The 18,153-nt window shown below is 31.8% G+C and overlaps 1 protein-coding gene and 2 non-coding genes across 3 annotated transcripts; 1 reads left to right on the top strand and 2 right to left on the bottom strand.

Annotated features, from left to right (window-relative positions):
- Positions 1-310: 310 nt before the first annotated feature.
- Positions 311-384, bottom strand: TRNAI-AAU. Its single transcript has one exon. It is a non-coding gene; the product is annotated as a tRNA-Ile (tRNA).
- A 6,628-nt stretch (positions 385-7,012) lies between these two features.
- TRNAI-AAU lies at positions 7,013-7,086 on the bottom strand. The gene has a single exon. It is a non-coding gene; the product is annotated as a tRNA-Ile (tRNA).
- Positions 7,087-12,685: 5,599 nt separating this feature from the next.
- On the top strand, positions 12,686-16,877 carry LOC9324766 (floral homeotic protein APETALA 1). Its single transcript, XM_021010319.1, has 8 exons — positions 12,686-13,112; positions 14,467-14,545; positions 14,638-14,702; positions 14,845-14,944; positions 15,215-15,256; positions 15,343-15,384; positions 15,891-16,045; positions 16,508-16,877. The coding sequence occupies exons 1-8, from the start codon at positions 12,928-12,930 to the stop codon at positions 16,608-16,610; spliced, it is 771 nt and encodes a 256-aa protein (XP_020865978.1). The 5' UTR covers positions 12,686-12,927; the 3' UTR covers positions 16,611-16,877.
- Positions 16,878-18,153: the final 1,276 nt, after the last annotated feature.

The raw sequence follows: 18,153 nt of genomic DNA, 5'->3' as shown, positions 1-18,153 counted from the left end.
CTCTGTAGCACCTCGGTGTGTTCCTACCGAGGCCGACCGGATCAGCCGATAGGGTTTATCAAAAAAAAAAAAAAAAGTTAAGTTAGACGAATGAACAGTGTTGGTGGCTAAAAAAATCTCCAAGAAGAGATTACAGTGCTTGGTTTTTTTGTTTTACTATGCACAGGAAAAATTTAAGCTTACAAACATTTTTGTTATCAATTCACACAAAAACTCTACTGGTGAAGTGACCACCTGAGTGGAATGAAAATCAAATATTGATGATGGTTGGGGAAGTTGGAACGACGATGACTAAAAATATAAAAAGTAATGGCCTATACAGGGATCGAACCTGTGACCTTTGCGTTATTAGCACGACGCTCTAACCAACTGAGCTAATAGGCCTTTGATGTTACCTACGAGAAGACTTATATTTGTTTAAACGTCAAGGCTTGGATCCGCATCTTAATGGGCCTTGACATACAATATGGGGTTTTATCAAAAGTATCCAAAGCCTACTACTCTGAAGCAAAGCTCACGGACCTTGAATATGAACAATACCATATTTGGCGGAAAAAAAGAACAATAACATATTTTGGTAAAAGAACATTGAGAAATCTGAAAAAAACTTCTTTTTTTTTTGTGTTACCTAATAAGACTGTTTGCTTCATTTCAAGTTCTTAGCAAAGAATTCCAATAACGTATATATACTATATAGATATGTTTACGTATACATAGAAAAAGAGATCTGAAAATGAAATATAGAGGTTTTGTGGTGCAAGTGCAACAAGAAGGATATATAACGTGGTGGTTAGAAGATAGCGTCAACATAGCGATCTGGAACCTTGACATATGAAGCTGAAAGGTCCCTTTTTTTATGTCTGATGCTTGTTGGTACCGGAGGCTAAGTGTTAGATCGATCTGAGTTCTCCCTTTTTGCTAGGTAGGGGATTAGATAGATTAGGTCTCAGATTTTCTGAGAACCGATCTATTTCGGGATAAATGTTGCGGGTTGAGGCTTGTCGTCCGGATCGGCTTTGCGACATGAACTTATTACCTGGATTCGATATCGTTGATGTAGCCGCAAAGCAGTGTTTCTTGTAATCGCCGGTAGTAGTGGATGTGTTTCCTTGTTTCCGAACACCATCAATGTCCAATTTCGAGTCATCGGTTTCCTTCTTTTTTTGAAATTGTAAATTAGATGTAAACCCCATTTCCCAAGTCCATGGCCTAAAATCCGGTTGGGATGAAATATTAATTTTTTATATACAAAAAAAAAAAAAATCCTTTACAAAATACATTATTTCTTTTAAAATTAAGTGTTGTTTTAGATCTTTGTTTTCTTTTCAAAAAAAAAGTGTTGTTTCAATGCAAAACTTTAACAAAAAGTCATAGTTTATCCTCATAAAATAAAGTCTAATTACGTAGAGAAAAAGTAAACCTGTGTATTTGAAAAATGATAAAAGTTAGAAAATATTTTATATGCTGTCTAAATTATGTGCGACATATTTTCTTAAAACAAACAAACTTTAGAAATTCAAGATACTCAGCAAATGCATAAGTTGCACACATAAAAACCAAATATAAACAACAAAAAGCCTTAGATGAGCAACATGGCTCAGGTGAGATTCCAATCTTAGGTCCAATAGCTTAAACACCGTTCTTTAGAGCATCTCTAGGATAAAGAACCTGTGCCTGGAGGTGTGCGGAGTGTCGGAGACGTTGGGGTGTTTGGCGTTGCTGGGGTGGCTGGAGTGGCAGGGGTGGCTGGCGTTGCTGGGGTGGCTGGGGTGGCTGGCGTGGTCGGGATCGTTGGCTTGGTCGGGGTGTTTGGCTTGGTCGGGGTGTTTGGCTTGGTCGGGGTGTTTGGCGTGGCTGGGGTGTTTGGCGTGGCCGGGATGCCCGGGACCGTGATGCCCGGGACGGTGATGCCCGGGATGACCGTGATGCCCGGGAGGACCGTGATGCCCGGGATCGGTGGCAATAATGCGGCAGATGTGTAAGTGAAGAAGAGGAGGTTGAGAGCAAGGATCAAGAGTGTAAGAGAGGTTCTTGGAGTCATTTGTTTGTCGAGTGGAATAGCTCCTACAAAAGGTGAATTAGTACTGTATTTAGTTTTCTTCAAGTGTTTAGTGGGTATTTATAGGGTTCTTAGAAGAATGATGATATTTCAATTCCTAAAACTATATCTTATTATATAAAGTATGGTTTTCAAAGTTAATAACTCACATGATCGTGACACGTGTCAATTATATCTATCAGAGATTTTGCCATGTGTTAAATAGTTTTTTCCTTTTTAATAATTAAAAAAGTAAAAAGATAAACATAAACATTATTAAAATGTAAAAAGATAATTATAAGAAAATTATACCTATATTTCCATAAAAGTTTTTGTCATGTAGCAACTAAAATTTCTGTTTTTAAGAACTTAAAAATTGTAAAAATATAATTATAACAAATTATAAATATAAACAGTTTAAAAATAAAATATACTTATTATAAAGAAACTATATGTATATATAAGAAAATAATATATTTTTTCCATAAAATCGAAATTATAAAATTATGTTAAACTTTTTATTTGTAAGTTACTAACTGTACAAAAAAGGATTTAAAATAGAAAATTAAAAAAATTATACAATGAGTTATTAATCTTATAACAAAAAAGATTGTAAATACTCTCATCTATATAAACAAATAGAGTGTTTCATATTTTCTCACCAAGTAAACTAATTTTTTCATAAATTCTACCATTGCTTTAACTTCATTCTATTGGTAAAGTTTTTCTTTCTTTTTTGGTCATAAATTATTTTTAGGATAATATTTATAAACTAATCTTTGACTCAAAAATAGTTAAGAAAATAGCCATGAGTCATAAAACTTTAGAAACTAACATTTTTGAGAGATGTGAAAATTCAAAATGGCCCTCAAACAAAAGACAAACATTCAACATCATATTGTAATTTGAAAAAAACATGAAAAAAATACTAATAATACAAAATCTGAAAATAAAGAAAACCATTACTCGAATATTGACGACGGAAGACAGACATCCAACGAGAATTAGAGAAAAAATAATATCATTTAATAAAATAGCATGTCATAGTGAACTAAATAGGAGTAGAATGTGATTGTTATATGGAGGTGACGATGGTGGTGGTTGATGGTTACGAAGGTAGTGATAGGGTGATTTTAAAAAATAACATAAATCATGTAAAAATTACATGCATTTATTATTTGTTGGAAATATATCATGTTATTTATAAAAAAACCTTTCAATCACTATGATTTTTGTAAAAATAGCATGTGATATTTAGCTCCAAATAATATATGATGATAGCGGTAAATTAAGAATTATGAACAACAATTGACATAGGCTAGAATTGTTATCGGAGAGGTTCGGTCCGGTGTCGGAGGAGATAAAGAAGATGGAGATATAAGAGCAGTTGGAAAAATATGAGAAGAGGTGGTAGAGTGGTATTGGTGTTGATGACAGTGGTTCAACCTTGGTGGTGGTAACGATAAATGTTGATGAAGATACTAGGTTGGAATTAGCGAGATTCGGTATTGATGGTGGTGGTGGGACTCGGTGGTGATGCACAACGAATGAGAGAATTGGAGATAGGAAAAAAAAAAAACTATGGTAGTGAAGAAATCCGAGAGAAAGAAGGAGAAAGAAAGGAAAAATCCAGCAAAAATAAGATAAATCTAATGAGAGAAATAGAGATATTTGTGACTTTTTCGCCGGCGAGAGGAAGTAAAGAAAAGATAACGAAGAAAAAATGAGTAATATGAGCCAAAAATTAACAAAACCATGTAACAAAAGATATTGTTTAGTCATTGTAGTCAAATGACTAAAAAAAAATAGACATTGTTTAGTTAAATGTTATTTTCTTATTTTCTTTTTAGTATAAGGTTATTTTGTGCATATTCCCTAATTCTTATAATTTTTTTTTTAGGATGTCTCATATTATCAAGTAAAGATATACAACGTGAATAGAGACTGTCTCATATTTTACCTTTTTTTAAATTTCACAATTCTAATATGGCGCCAAAATTTTTTAAACATAAAAATTAAAAATTAAAAATGATAACTGCGACCGGCAACCCGTGCAACGCACGGGTCCATATCTAGTATAATATGTACTACGATTGTCGATAAAATAACTTTCAATCTTTGAAAGTTATGTTTTCCGTATTTAAAAACTTTTAATTTTTTATTGAGATATGAATTTGGAAAGTTACGATATATATCAAAATAAAATATATGATATTTTGGTTAAAACCCTTGTTTGAAAAATCGCTAGGCGCTTGGCATGGGCCTAGCGATTAATCGGAAAATCGGATTAAAATCGGGGATTAATCGGAGATTAGCTTTAGGATTATTTTAATATTTTTAAAACATATTAATCCAATATTATTTTTAAAATTGCAGTAAACACATAAAAATGTATTTTTGAGACAAATTTTTATGATTTTTATTACAAATTTATGATTTTTATTAAAATTTGAACTTAAGTTATTGTAAAACATTACAAACTCCCAATTCAAATGATTGAATAACAAAAATAAAAAGTTTTTTTATACTAGCAATCTAAAAATAATCGGGGTATGTAAGATTAGGCGGGAAATAATTGGATTAGGCGGAAAGTAATCGGATTAGGCAGAGAGTAATCGGGTGACTGATTTCTTTAGGGGATTAGTCAATAATCGAGGCGAATATGGTGGGCCTAGCGATTAAGTGGGGTGTAATCGGGGTAGGCGGAGATTTTTAGAACATGGGTTAAAATACACAAATTAAAAAAGAATTATTTCTTAAACAAAATCATCATTTGATAAACAAAAATCAATTCGTAGAGAAAGCATACTAATAGTCACATTGAAATTTCGGAAGCCAATCAATAAGAATTGTGATTGATCTTTGGCTTTTTTTGACTAGATACTTTTAACAGTATAAAAATAAATAGATGCATAGAAACGTGAATAAAATTTATATTTTAAAACAGAATAAAAACTCTAAAATTTTATATTTAGAAACAAAGAAAGTAGGGGATGTGCCTTTACTCAAGTGGTTAAGTCCACTTGACTCCGCTTTTCCCACCGGAGTTCGACTCCACTAAATCACGTTACCCCGTATAGTAAGGATTGGCTATGGGTCGGGTCTTGTCGATTCAAAGATATCAAAAAAAAAAAAAAACAAAAACAAAAAAAATATTATTTAACTATTTGTTCGCTGAAAATTAAATCAGACAAATCACATTTAACGAATATAATATAGAGATACCCTTATATATATTTAATCTTGCAATATAGCTATACCTTTTTTTGTTGCCAGCAATTTAGCTATATCTTTGATAAACTTATTTTTAAAATTATTCATATTAATTTAGGGCTTTAGAGTTCGTGAAACAAAGTTAATCAAATATCCGAAGTATGCATAATTTGAAGAAACCCAATACTATTTATTAAACATCAGTATTATTTCAAAGAAGTATATTTGAATGAAATTTTAATCTTATGATTATGGAACATAGAATAAGACTTATTATTGAGATATTTCATGGTAGGTAATTATCCAGGCTATATAACTTACGTTGGCCCTTAGCAAGTAGGTTGAATAAACGACACAATTTTTTTAGTGTCCGTTTATAACCGACGTCCTCTTTTGTTTTGTAGGGCATATAATGTTGAGAGGCAAAAAAAAAAAAAATACTTTTGAAGATGATAAGATAAGCATTATTGCCATTTTGCCAAACACAAAGATCCATCCATCTATTTTCCCAATTGGACAGGCAAAAATATCATGATTTTTTCTAAATGTTTTCCATTTTATTTATTTGCTTTTCTTTTTCAAACAGATAAATACTATATTAGAATCAAAATTAATTTCCAGAATCCATAAAATATCCAAGGGTAACCAATGTAAAGTGCAGATTTTTCTTAAAATATTTTTTTTTTGCTAAACTGTAAATATTCATATTAATGAAAAAGTTGGTTATACATGGTGCAACAACCTAGATTGGTTTCTTGGCAAAAAAGATAAAAACAAGAAAGCAAAAGACAAAGCTTGGAATAATACCAAATCAGTGCAACCAAAGACTCATAAGATTCCTAAAATGCTTATTTAGTCTTCTCGCAGTGATAGAGTTCTTGACTTCGCGGTCTATGTCTCTGAAGTGCAGGTTCTATGACTCCTGCAGGGCTTCCCTTAGTTGGTACTGTGGCAGGTTCTAGCAAGTCTGTCTTTGTTCCCCTGAGAAAGGCAGCAGCTCTCGACCCAAAAGGCAAAGGTAAAGAAATCCAAGAGAAAGAAGAGGTGTTTGTGTCTGAGGAAGACGAAGACTCGTCCGACATCCCTACTTCTCAATCTGATACTGACATTGATTTGGAAGATGAAGTTCAATTTACGGACTGTTGTCACAGCGACAACAACGAAGTGCGAGGGGCAAAGGCCCCAAATCTCATTCTTAAAATATTTGAGAGGAATCGTTTCTTGATCTAGACATACGTAAAAAAAATTTACATTTTAAGCGAGAACCACTAGTCCACAACAACTTGGTTTCTCATATGTCGCATTTTGGTTATTTTTTTTTGTTGATAAATCACAAGAGTTCCAAACTTTTGTTCCATATTTTTTGATCATTTTAAAATGTGGTCGTTTTAAAACTTTATATTGTGTGAAAGTGAATTTGTAGTTAAGTTAGACGAATGAACAGTGTTGATGGTAAAAAAAATCCGTAAGAAGAGATTACGCTGACGAACAAAATAAAAAAATGGCCTATACAGTGAATTTATAGTTAAGTTAGACAAATAAACAGTGTTGGTGGTAAAAGAAATCCCCAAGAAGAGTTTACAGTGCTTGGTTTTTTTGTTTACTATATTTATGCATATGAAAAATTTCAGCTTACAAACATTTTTGTTATTAATTCACACAAAAACTCTACTAGTGAAGAGACCACATGAGTGGAATGAAAATAAAATATTGATGATGGTTGGAGAAGTTGGAACGACACTGAGAAAAAAATTTAAAAAATGGCCTATACGGGGATCGAACCTGTGACCTTCGCGTTATTAGCACGACGCTCTAACCAACTGAGCTAATAGGCCTTTGATATTTTGTAAAACTTATATCTCCTTAAACCTCATGGCTTGGATCCGCATCTTAATGGGCCTTGACAAACAATTTGGTGTTTTGATCAAAAGTATCCAAAGCCTACTTACTCCAAAACCAAGCTCACGGACCTATTAGCATATTTGGCGAAAAAAAAAGAACAATAACACATTTTGGTAGAAGAACATTGAGAAATCTGAAAAACTAATTTTTTTTTTTTTTTTACATAATAAGACTGTTTGCTTCATTTCAAGTTCTTAGCAAAGAATTCCAATAACGTGTATATGTTTATGTATACATAGAAAAAGAGATCTGAAAATGAAATATAGAGGTTTTGTGGTGCAAGTGCAACAAGAAGCATATATATATATATAACGTGGTGGTTAGAGGATAGCGTCAACATAGATGCTAGCTGCTGCGTATACATCATATTCATATCATATGTACTTCTCTTTTTTGTGATTTTTCATGTGATTGAACATACTAGATAAATATTTATAAAAATGCAACAAATTTTTTTTTTTTTAACAGTGCAACAAAAAAAAATTTATGTAAGAAAAAAAATTGATATATATAATATTTCATTAGTTATTTTCAAATTTTGCGCACAAAAGAAAACAATAACTATACAATTTTTTTTTTTAATCACTTTTTCAATAGCTATACTAAGGTTACTAAAGTTTAATTTATGATTTTTGAAAAATTGAGACTTTCTATAAGATACATATGCATATATATGTATGTAGCTGCGTGTATATATAGAATGGTGGGGCTAAAAGCTAATGATGTGTACATTAATTGGACATTTGATGTGGCTGGGTTGGACCCAACTTGCTCTTTGATAGAGACCTAACTAAGACAACTTTGCTCTTCATTCATTTCTCCCGTATACATAATTTTTTTTTTTTTTAATTAGTACTGTACATAATGTTTCACAATCACAACCTAAGTTGCATGGAATCGGAAGTGGGTACGCGGAAGCGGAAGCGTTTGGAATCGCAGAAGCGATTTTTGTGAAAAATATAGGAAGCGGGTACGTATTGGAAGCGTTAATATATATATATCATAAATATATAAGCTTGCTTGCGTAACAAAAAAAAAAACTTAAGCTTACGAAAAAATAAACAAAATTGGGCTGCTGAGAATATATATTAGGGATATCAGATATGAATGTTAAAAGCCCAAAAGAATGGAAAATGTAAGGCCCACAATTGTTAAGATTCTTCTTCCCGATGAAAACACCGGAAACTTAAGAAATATCAGATCTGAAAATTGAAACCACCGGAGGTAACAGATGCATCATGCACATTTTATATGTTTCTTCTTGCTTGTGATAATTTATCATCTAAGAGACAAAGAACCACACGCACACACCATTAGAAAACCAAGGCAACTGAACATGAAGAAAAAGGAGGTTGCGTTTCCGTTCATAACACCACGCTTCCAAATATGAATCGACCGATTCCCAGACGCTTCCAATGTGTGATTTTTTGGAACCGCGCTTCCGTCACGTTTCCGAGCGCTTCCTGACGTTTCCGTACCCGGTTCCGGTTCCGAAGCGGGAAGCGGAGGTTGGATGCCGATTCCATGCTTCCTAGATCACAACAAGCGATCTATCTATATATTTTATAATAATAGAGATTGAGAGTATATTTATTAGAAGATCTGATCTTCTAATAACTTTATGTTAGAAGAAATTAATTATTGAACATCTTTCTTTAATTTTATATATATTCAAAACCACTTGCAAATTGGATTATCTGTATAAATTATTCATTAAAAGACTCACTATTGTTTTATGATAATTGTAGATTACAAAATGTTGAGTTTTTCTTTATTTTGCCTTCGGATGTTGAGTTTAAAACCGATATGTTAATATTCGAATTAAAAAACTTGCCTATATAATTCACGTATTTAAAAACGAAAAAAAAAATTGCGTCACCGTGATACAAAGCAACCTCACAAGTCACAACTCTCGTGAGTCGTGACTACAAAGATCACTCATTAAACCTTCTTGCCTTCTTCTTTTTTCTAATTGGACACATTGATCGAAGACTATTCTTGGTATCTGCTTCAAAACGACTATATATGTTCTATCTTCTAAAACCACTTCGTATGATCACTAACATTTGGGACACTATGAAGATAAAGATTACGTCCTTCTAATGAGAAGTAATCATTTTTAGTATTAGAATCTAAGATACAGTTTAGTGGATCAAGATATGGCATACAAAAGCATGTACGTTTACATCGAATAATAAACTGAAAGAGCGTAAAAAAAAAGATATTTAGTGGGAAGAAAAGAAGGGTGGAGATGTAACAAAGGCGAAGAAAATGGATATTATTGGGATGTTGTCTTCAAGGCCACGAGCTTAGATTCTTTTAGTTTTGCTCAATTTGTTAAATTTCTACTTTTCCTTTTGTTGCTTACTACTTTTGCTCATGATCTCTATATACATATCATACATATATATAGTATACTATCTTTAGACTGAGTTCTCTATACTCTTATCTTTTAACTTATGTATCGTTTCAAAACTCAGGACGTACATGTTTAAATTTGGTTATATAATCACGACCATTTTAAGTATATATGGTCATACCATACCAGATTTAATATAACTTCTATGAAGAAAATACATATAGTTCGATTAAAATACAATCTACATCTTTTTAGCATAGGTTCAATTGGCACATGAAGATATATATATATATATATATATATATATATATATATATATATATATATATATATATATATATCTAGATAACTAAAAAAATGAACTTTAACTTAAAACTAATTATGAATAATTTTGGGATAGATTTCACTATCTTACAATGTTTTTTTACATAATGGTCTTTTTTTTTTCTAAAATTAGTATGATTGTTGTTTTGATAAAACAATAATGACGTAAGCAATAGTTGGTAAAGGATGTCTTAATTTATAAATTTCATGGTAAATCAAATTAAGGAAGAAGACACGTGGAAAACACCAAATAAGAGAAGAAAGGGAAAAAAACAGAAAGAAATTATTTAACAAGAGCAATCAATTAGTCCACAAACCTGAGATATTTAAAGTAATCAACTAAAACAGGAACACTTGACTAACAAAGAAATTTTGAAATGTGGTCCAGCTTTCACTCAATTATATTGTTATCTAGGGCTTATGCAATATTTGCCTTAAGCAAATGCCGATTCTGTTTTTTTTTCATTATTGGATATTTTATTGACTAAAAATAATCAAGGGTTTTTGTAAAAGAAGTGATTAAGCAAATTGAGCAAAGGTTTTTATATGTGGTTTATATATGGTAGTTTAATATATACTAGGATCGGACCCGCGGTCCACCGCGGGAGAATATTTGTTTACATACGTTGCGTTTAATATTGTGTGTGTGTTTTTAGTAGAACGAATCGTGTAGTATACTTATAAATATTCATAATAACGAATTGTAGAGAAAATGTAAAATTGTTTATAAATATGCCCATCGTATTAATTATGATTTACAAAATAGAATTTTGTGTTTTAAAATTCTAAAATTAGACGATTCATGGGAATTAGAGCAGTCAAAATAGGTCAAAAACTGCGGGTCGAGCCCACATCATCTCACTATGGGGCAGATTTGGGAAAATATATTAAACCCGCAAATAAGCGGGCCACATGGATTAATTCGCAGTGGGTCATAGGTTTAATCGGTTTTCATCCGCGGGTTGGCGGATCAGCCCGCATATTAGTATTTATTGATAAAATTATAATTTATTCAACATGTGGCAATTTAAACAAACTTTTAATAGTATTTTGATTTATTTATTTATTTTAGTAGTATTTTAAATTTTGGTTACTTTAAAATTATTTAAACAAAATCCATGGACAATCCCGCAAATCCGCATATATTTGCGGGACGGGTTTGTATTTCATATATGCTACCCGCGGGTCGTGCGGACCGACTAACTACAAGTCAAAATATTTTTTGTCTATCGCAAAACGGACTTACGGGACGAATCAACTTGCTTTGACAGTTCTAATGGGAATATTATTTAGTCATACAATAAAATGAAGTTTGGACATAGTAATAATAGAATATGTATCTTATTTGTTAGATGAGAGATTGAAAGATGAAGTATAATGATTTAAAATTCATTATTATTTTTCATGATTCACAAAATTTAATAAATACTTATCATCTTGTTGAATAATTCTAAAATCATATTCAAGAAATCTTTATAAATTGAAAATTAAACTTCTTTGGTAAGCTATAGGTATGAAAATATCATAATTTCGATTTAATCTAATTAAATTAAAATTAGTTACATGGATTTCATATCTATTTAATTTACACGACCAAAATAAAAATAACTATTTAATTTACACGACCAAAATAAAAATATCAATTTAATTTATAAAACAGATGGGTTATTTGTGATAAATTTTCTACAAAATCTTTAAAAGCAAGTAAAATATCTTTCAATTAATGATAATTGGCTAAAATAAGCGAAATTAATGACAAAAACGTTGATTGTTATGGAATTAGTCCCAAAAATATATGAACAAATTTATTATACGTAATTAATGTATAATATTGTTTGGAATATGCTTTTATTATTAGTTACCATAAGTACAATCAGATTTTATTTGATTTCCATAAATATTTGATTTTATTTTGATTTTTCATTATTAATTCGAATTTATATTCCAAAAAAATTTCAAAGATCCGATTTCAGATTTTCGGGTCAATTTTCTGATTTTAACCCGACCCATTTTCATTTGTACTTCTCTTTTAATAGTATAGAGATGGATAGTTGAAACGCGAATTCATTTGTAATGTACCACATCTGCTACAACTAAACCAGTTGAAAGTTGAGTTTGGTTTTTGTTTTTTGGTTGAACTTATGAAACTTGGGTTTATAGATTTGCATATAAAGTACAAACTAAATATGTTTGATTAACAACAAAGCACATATTCAATTGATTTTTTTTCCTGATCATCTACAGCTTAATAAGAACACACAACATTGAACAAATCTTTGACAAAATACTAGCTATTTTTGGGTTTGAAATTTTGAACACTTACAATTATTCTTCTCTTCTTCCTCTCTTTCCTTAAATCCTGCGTACAAATCCGTCGACGCAATACATTACACAGTTGTCAATTGCTTCTCAGCTCTACCAAAAACATCTATTGCCAAAAGAAAGGTCTTGTACTTCACTGTTACAGCTGAGAACATTAAATATAATGAGCAAATTTGATAAAACAAAGGGTTCTTACTTTATTCTAAAAGAATAGTGTAAAATAGGGTAATAGAGAAATTTAAATAAAAGGAAATTAAAAATAGATATTTTTGTTGGTTCAGATTTTGTTTCGTAGATCTACAGGGAAATCTCCGCCGTCAATGCAAAGCGAAGGTGACACTTGGGGAAGGACCAGTGGTCCGTACAATGTTACTTACCCATTTCGCTTCACGAGACATCGATAATCAAATTTTTTATTTTCATATTTTTAAGTCCGAATTTTATTAATAATTCATGGACCCGACATTAGTACAAGATAAACCAATGAGAAGTCGACACGCAAATCCTAAGAAAACCACTATGGTTTTTGCAAACAAGAGAAACCAGCTTTAGCTTTTCCCTAAAACCACTCTTACCCAAATCTCTCCATAAATAAAGATCCCGAGACTCAAACACAAGTCTTATTATAAAGGAAAGAAAGAAAAACTTTCCTAATTGGTTCATACCAAAGTCTGAGCTCTTCTTTATATTACTCTTGTAGTTTCTTATCGGGGGTCTTTGTTTTGTTTGGTTCTTTTAGAGTAAGAAGTTTCTTAAAAAAGGATCAAAAATGGGGAGGGGTAGGGTTCAATTGAAGAGGATAGAGAACAAGATCAATAGACAAGTGACATTCTCGAAAAGAAGAGCTGGTCTTTTGAAGAAAGCCCATGAGATCTCTGTTCTCTGTGATGCTGAAGTTGCTCTTGTTGTCTTCTCCCATAAGGGGAAACTCTTCGAATACTCCACTGATTCTTGGTAACTCCAATTACTTCTTTCCTTTTTTAAAAAAATCTTTGATTTGCTACTTTATCTCGTTTTTTCCCCCTTAAGTTGACTACTTGATTTTGCCCTAATTATTAACTACTGCTTTTGTTTATATATTTACTAGGGTTTTCCATCAGATTTGGAATTTGATTAGCCATAAAAATGTTTAATACTACTTCTTTGTATTTAAGAAATCAAAACTTTAGGGCCTGGAGTGAAGTGAATACTAGCACACTAATTATACTATAGAGTAATTACCCTTGATATATTGTGCATTTATCAGCATCATATCTTCAAATTCAAGAGCATATAGAAGGGTGTATGTTCAGTTCAATCTATGAGCTAGGGTTTTTGAGCCCAAACTCATAATGAATCCTTTGTTCTCCTATAGCCATGTCTTTCGAAATTTTGCAGATCTAAGTTCTAGTGTCATAGTAAGAAAATAAAACGTTTAGTTTCACTCGCTCTTATGTGTTCGAGTTTTAAATGTAGTGTTACTTCTTCTTTTTCATATATAAGTTGCAACTGGATTATATAAAACGAAATTATGTGACGAGAAAATAAATTAATATAGAAATAGATAAGGATGATTTTTTATTAGAATGAGTATTTAACTTACGAATTACATTTTTTCAGCTGTAAACGAATATCTAATTTATTCAAACTGTGTCTTCAAATTTTTTGCAAATCTAAGCAAAGAAAATGTTTAATTTCACTCGGATCTTAAGATTATGAACTCGTAATATAAAACACTATATAGTATTAAATTTGAACTAGTGTTTCTTTTTTATTTGAATTTAGAAATTAAAACTGAAAGAAAGACGTCAAATCTGAGTAGGGAGTCTTTGACCTCTGGGGATCCATAAAAAGAACTAACTCCATCCTAAAATCGGCTTCTTACCGATGGTCAAACTTAGCTCAAACAAGCAACAGCTGTTCTTCTTTCTTTTATTTTTAAAAAACATTATCCTTGTTCTGAATAATATTGGTGAATTGGCCAGATTATAATATTTTATAATAATGTGTCGCTTCTAACAAGATTTTCTGTACCTAATTATAGCAAAATTAAAAGAAACCGCAGTTAGAACTCGAAGCTAAAGGAATAGGGTCTATGATTCATACTGTTTTGTTATAGAGGAATTATAGAGATTGGTACTTGATTTGATATAAGAAATCTTGGTTTAATTGCATAAAACCATCATTAAGACCTTGCTAGATTTACTCTAAAATGTCATGAAAACACTAGTATCGATCGTACATGATTTGCTTGTTATATATCATATATATAATAAGATGATAAGTGGTTGATGATATGTAGCTAACCCTAATTCTGCGAAATGAACAGTATGGAGAAGATACTTGAACGCTATGAGAGGTACTCTTACGCCGAGAGACAGCTTATTGCACCTGAGTCTGATGTCAATGTATAATATCTATCCTTTTAACTCACATGCATAATATCAATCTAGTCTTGGTATTGATGAATTTTATTAGTATTAAAAATTGGTATATGCAGACGAACTGGTCGATGGAGTATAACAGGCTTAAGGCTAAGATTGAACTTTTGGAGAGAAACCAGAGGTACACACTTACACTCATCACATTTATATGTAGGCACAAACGAAATTATATATATATATATATATATATATATATATATATATATATAGGAAACTGGTAGCATTAATGTTAGTTAAAATAAATGGATGCTATTGAAATTCAGGCATTATCTTGGGGAAGACTTGAATGCAATGAGCCCTAAGGAGCTTCAGAATCTGGAGCAGCAGCTTGACACTGCTCTTAAGCACATCCGCACTAGAAAAGTATGGCCTTCTCCTATTTCGTTGAACATATCTATATAATTAACTTAAAACAATTACAAGTGTTATTGTAATAATGTGAACATTCAAATACCTATATGTGAATGTATATATGCCTATCTTATTGGTTCAATATAGAAAATCTATGAGTAATCAATATCACGTTGATATGCCTATAGGTTGGTTCAAATGTATGAGCTATGTTGTATATTATAAGACTCTTATTAGTCAAAGTAATGGTTTATTAATTAATGTTGATCTGTGTGTATGCAGAACCAACTTATGTACGAATCCATCAATGAGCTCCAAAGAAAGGTATGTAAAAACCCTATCAAATGTATGTATGTCTTATCGAGAAACGTATAGGGAAGCTAACAATCGTGCCGTTTTGGAAATGACAGGAGAAGGCCATACAGGAGCAAAACAGCATGCTTTCTAAACAGGTAACACGTGTCAATATGTCATCATTTATCCTTCATCAACATGTTGTCCACTGCATTACTGTTACCTTCCACTGTTCTGCTCCACACCTCCAGCCAAGCTATACCTACGAGATATTCATATCTCCACTTAACTTCGGCACCATTAATTAAAACATAAAATCTTTGCAAATTTTTTTAAATAGCATAGATGTTGTCTATTGATTGATATAATCATCAGCCTGTACGTAGATGGGCTTTGTCCGTTTAGTTTTAAGGTTGTCTCTTGGATTGAAAATATTTGAAATGTCGTCCCATCATTCTACTTAGCTCATATCTATGTATGTGAATATAGACACTACTCTTAATTATAAAAATACTTATAAGAGTTCATTGCATGTGTGCAACTGTGAAAATAATTCTGTAACCATTGCATATATATAGTTTCTTCACTTTGAAAATTGATGATGATAATATGGTATGAAATAATTTTTTAAACAAATTGGTGTGTGAAACCTGAAAATTGGCAGATCAAGGAGAGGGAAAAAATTCTTAGGGCTCAACAAGAGCAGTGGGATCAGCAGAACCATGGCCACAATATGCCTCCCCCTCCACCGCCGCAGCAGCATCAAATCCAGCATCCTTACATGCTCTCTCATCAGCCATCTCCTTTTCTTAACATGGGGTAACAAAAATTCACTAATCAATATTAATTTCAAGTAAAATATATTTGAATCATATATGCTATGCGAGCTAGTTAGATGTTGTAATTTCATTGAAGTTATAGCCTTTCTGTTAGTGATGGTTACATGATGTCATGATCTTGAAATTAGAAACTTTCTCTAAACCATTCATTTATTAAAGTAGGTTAATGCAATTGTCGCCAAACGAACAAACTTATAGAGTGTGGAAACTATAGATGGAATGGTTGCGAAAAGCCTAAGAAACAATTGGAATCTGCTCGGCTTTTGTTGTTGTTGGTCTATGTGTTTAAGTAACATTTGAGTTTGTTAGATAAATGAAATTAATATCTTTGACGTTTCAAAATGGACTTATATTTGATTTTCCTTTGTTGTACGATGAAACATATGATTACATATGCACTTTCATATATATATATATATCCTATGTATGATTGTGAATGCAGTGGTCTGTATCAAGAAGAAGATCCAATGGCAATGAGGAGGAACGAACTCGAACTGACTCTTGAACCTGTTTACAACTGCAACCTTGGCTGCTTCGCCGCATGAAGCACTTCCATATATATATATTTTATAATCGTCAACAATAAAAACAATTAGCCACATACATATAAATAGTGGCTAGGCTCTTTTCATCCAATTAATTAATATATTTTGGCAAGTTCGATGTTCTTATATCATCATATATAAATTAGCAAGCTCCTTTTTCTTTGTAATTTTATAAGTTTGTTTGCTTCAATATGGGGCAAAATTGTAATATATTTGACGGTCGGAGAGAATGAACGGGAACTTAATTGATCGGACCTTTTTTGTCCTTTTTTCTTTTGTATGAAGTTTTGTTGCATTAAAATAAAAGTGGCAAATTTGCACATCATTACAACTTAACAAGTTTACAACAAGCCAACTCTAGTGGTTGGGAAACCAACTTTAGTGGTTGGGCCCTATTAACCCAAATCAAAATAGAACCCAATTAGAACTAAGGAATGATGTTGAGCCATAAAAGCCCATAATTTGCCTCTTAAATCGAGCGAGATAACCCTGAATTTGTTACATTATTTGTGCGAAATGTATTTCTTAAAAAATCGTACAGTATTTGCGAGAAAATGTATTTCAAATTCGTGACAAATAAAATTTCGTTTTTTTCTCACAAATATTGCGATGGACTTATGCGTGAAAGAATTGTTGCAATAGTTGCGATGGCAAATTCTGTGCTTACAAAACAACCAAAAAAATTAAAACTTTAAAAAAAAAACTATTCAAAGGCAGAGTAAACAGAGATTTCACAAAGAAAGGGAGAGAGAGAGTTTAATTATAATGTCTGAATGTAGTTAACAAAGAGAGTTTATAATCATCTTTGTCTTTCCCAATTTTTCACCTCGTTAACAGAGGTGAAATAATTCGTGTTTCTCTTGCGTTTGTTAGGTCTGTTTGTTTTCTGTTGCTTGCGTGACAAGGTAACCAAAAAGCAGGGGCCAATGATATGACCATTGTTCGGAATGATGTCTATTGCTTGGTGAAATAGTTTTTGTAAAAATGCCGAGATACATTTTTCTTTATCGCGGAGTCTAACTCTGTGGATCTTATTGTGAAAACACCTAGTACTCTAAACCGTGAGACTGATAAGGTAACCCAACCAAATTTCATTCACCACAACTTTTCTCTATGTTTTCCATCAATTGGAATTATGCCTCGACATCGACATTCTTATTTGGAGAAAGAGTAGTGTTTAGCCTACATCTTAATTATCATAATGTAGCAATTGGATTGGTTCATTATAACCCAAGCAAACCATGTAACAAAACCAGCTCCCAAAAAAAGTAGAACTAGATAATGTAATTTAGCTATTTTGAATCTAATACAGGAAGGTGACACAGAGGAGAATAATCAGGTCTTTGTAATTACAAAGATATTCTGAGGAGTGGGCATTTTGATGACTATAACTGAACCAATCCAAACTGTACTCGATGTTCAAACCATTCGGTTGGGCTTTTTTTCTTTTTTGCCAACACGAACGGATAAACCAATGTGTTTGTTTATACTGTATGTGATTACAAATATAATATTATAAACCCTAAACAACAAGTTTGTTGAT

Source organism: Arabidopsis lyrata (assembly GCF_000004255.2).
Source record: "Arabidopsis lyrata subsp. lyrata unplaced genomic scaffold ARALYscaffold_2, whole genome shotgun sequence".
Taxonomy (NCBI): domain Eukaryota; kingdom Viridiplantae; phylum Streptophyta; class Magnoliopsida; order Brassicales; family Brassicaceae; genus Arabidopsis; species Arabidopsis lyrata.
Note: the sequence above shows the minus strand (reverse complement) of the source record. Positions and strands in the feature narration are given on the sequence as shown.

What these genes read in the sequence shown, in the direction of transcription:
- LOC9324766 (XM_021010319.1), top strand. Translation starts at nt 12,928, where the DNA reads ATGGGGAGGGGTAGGGTTCAATTGAAGAGGATAGAGAACAAGATCAAT. An exon ending in CACCTGAGTCTGATGTCAAT is followed by an intron (nt 14,546 to 14,637) that starts GTATAATATCTA and finishes TGGTATATGCAG; the next exon opens with ACGAACTGGTCGATGGAGTA. An exon ending in ACAGCATGCTTTCTAAACAG is followed by an intron (nt 15,385 to 15,890) that starts GTAACACGTGTC and finishes GAAAATTGGCAG; the next exon opens with ATCAAGGAGAGGGAAAAAAT.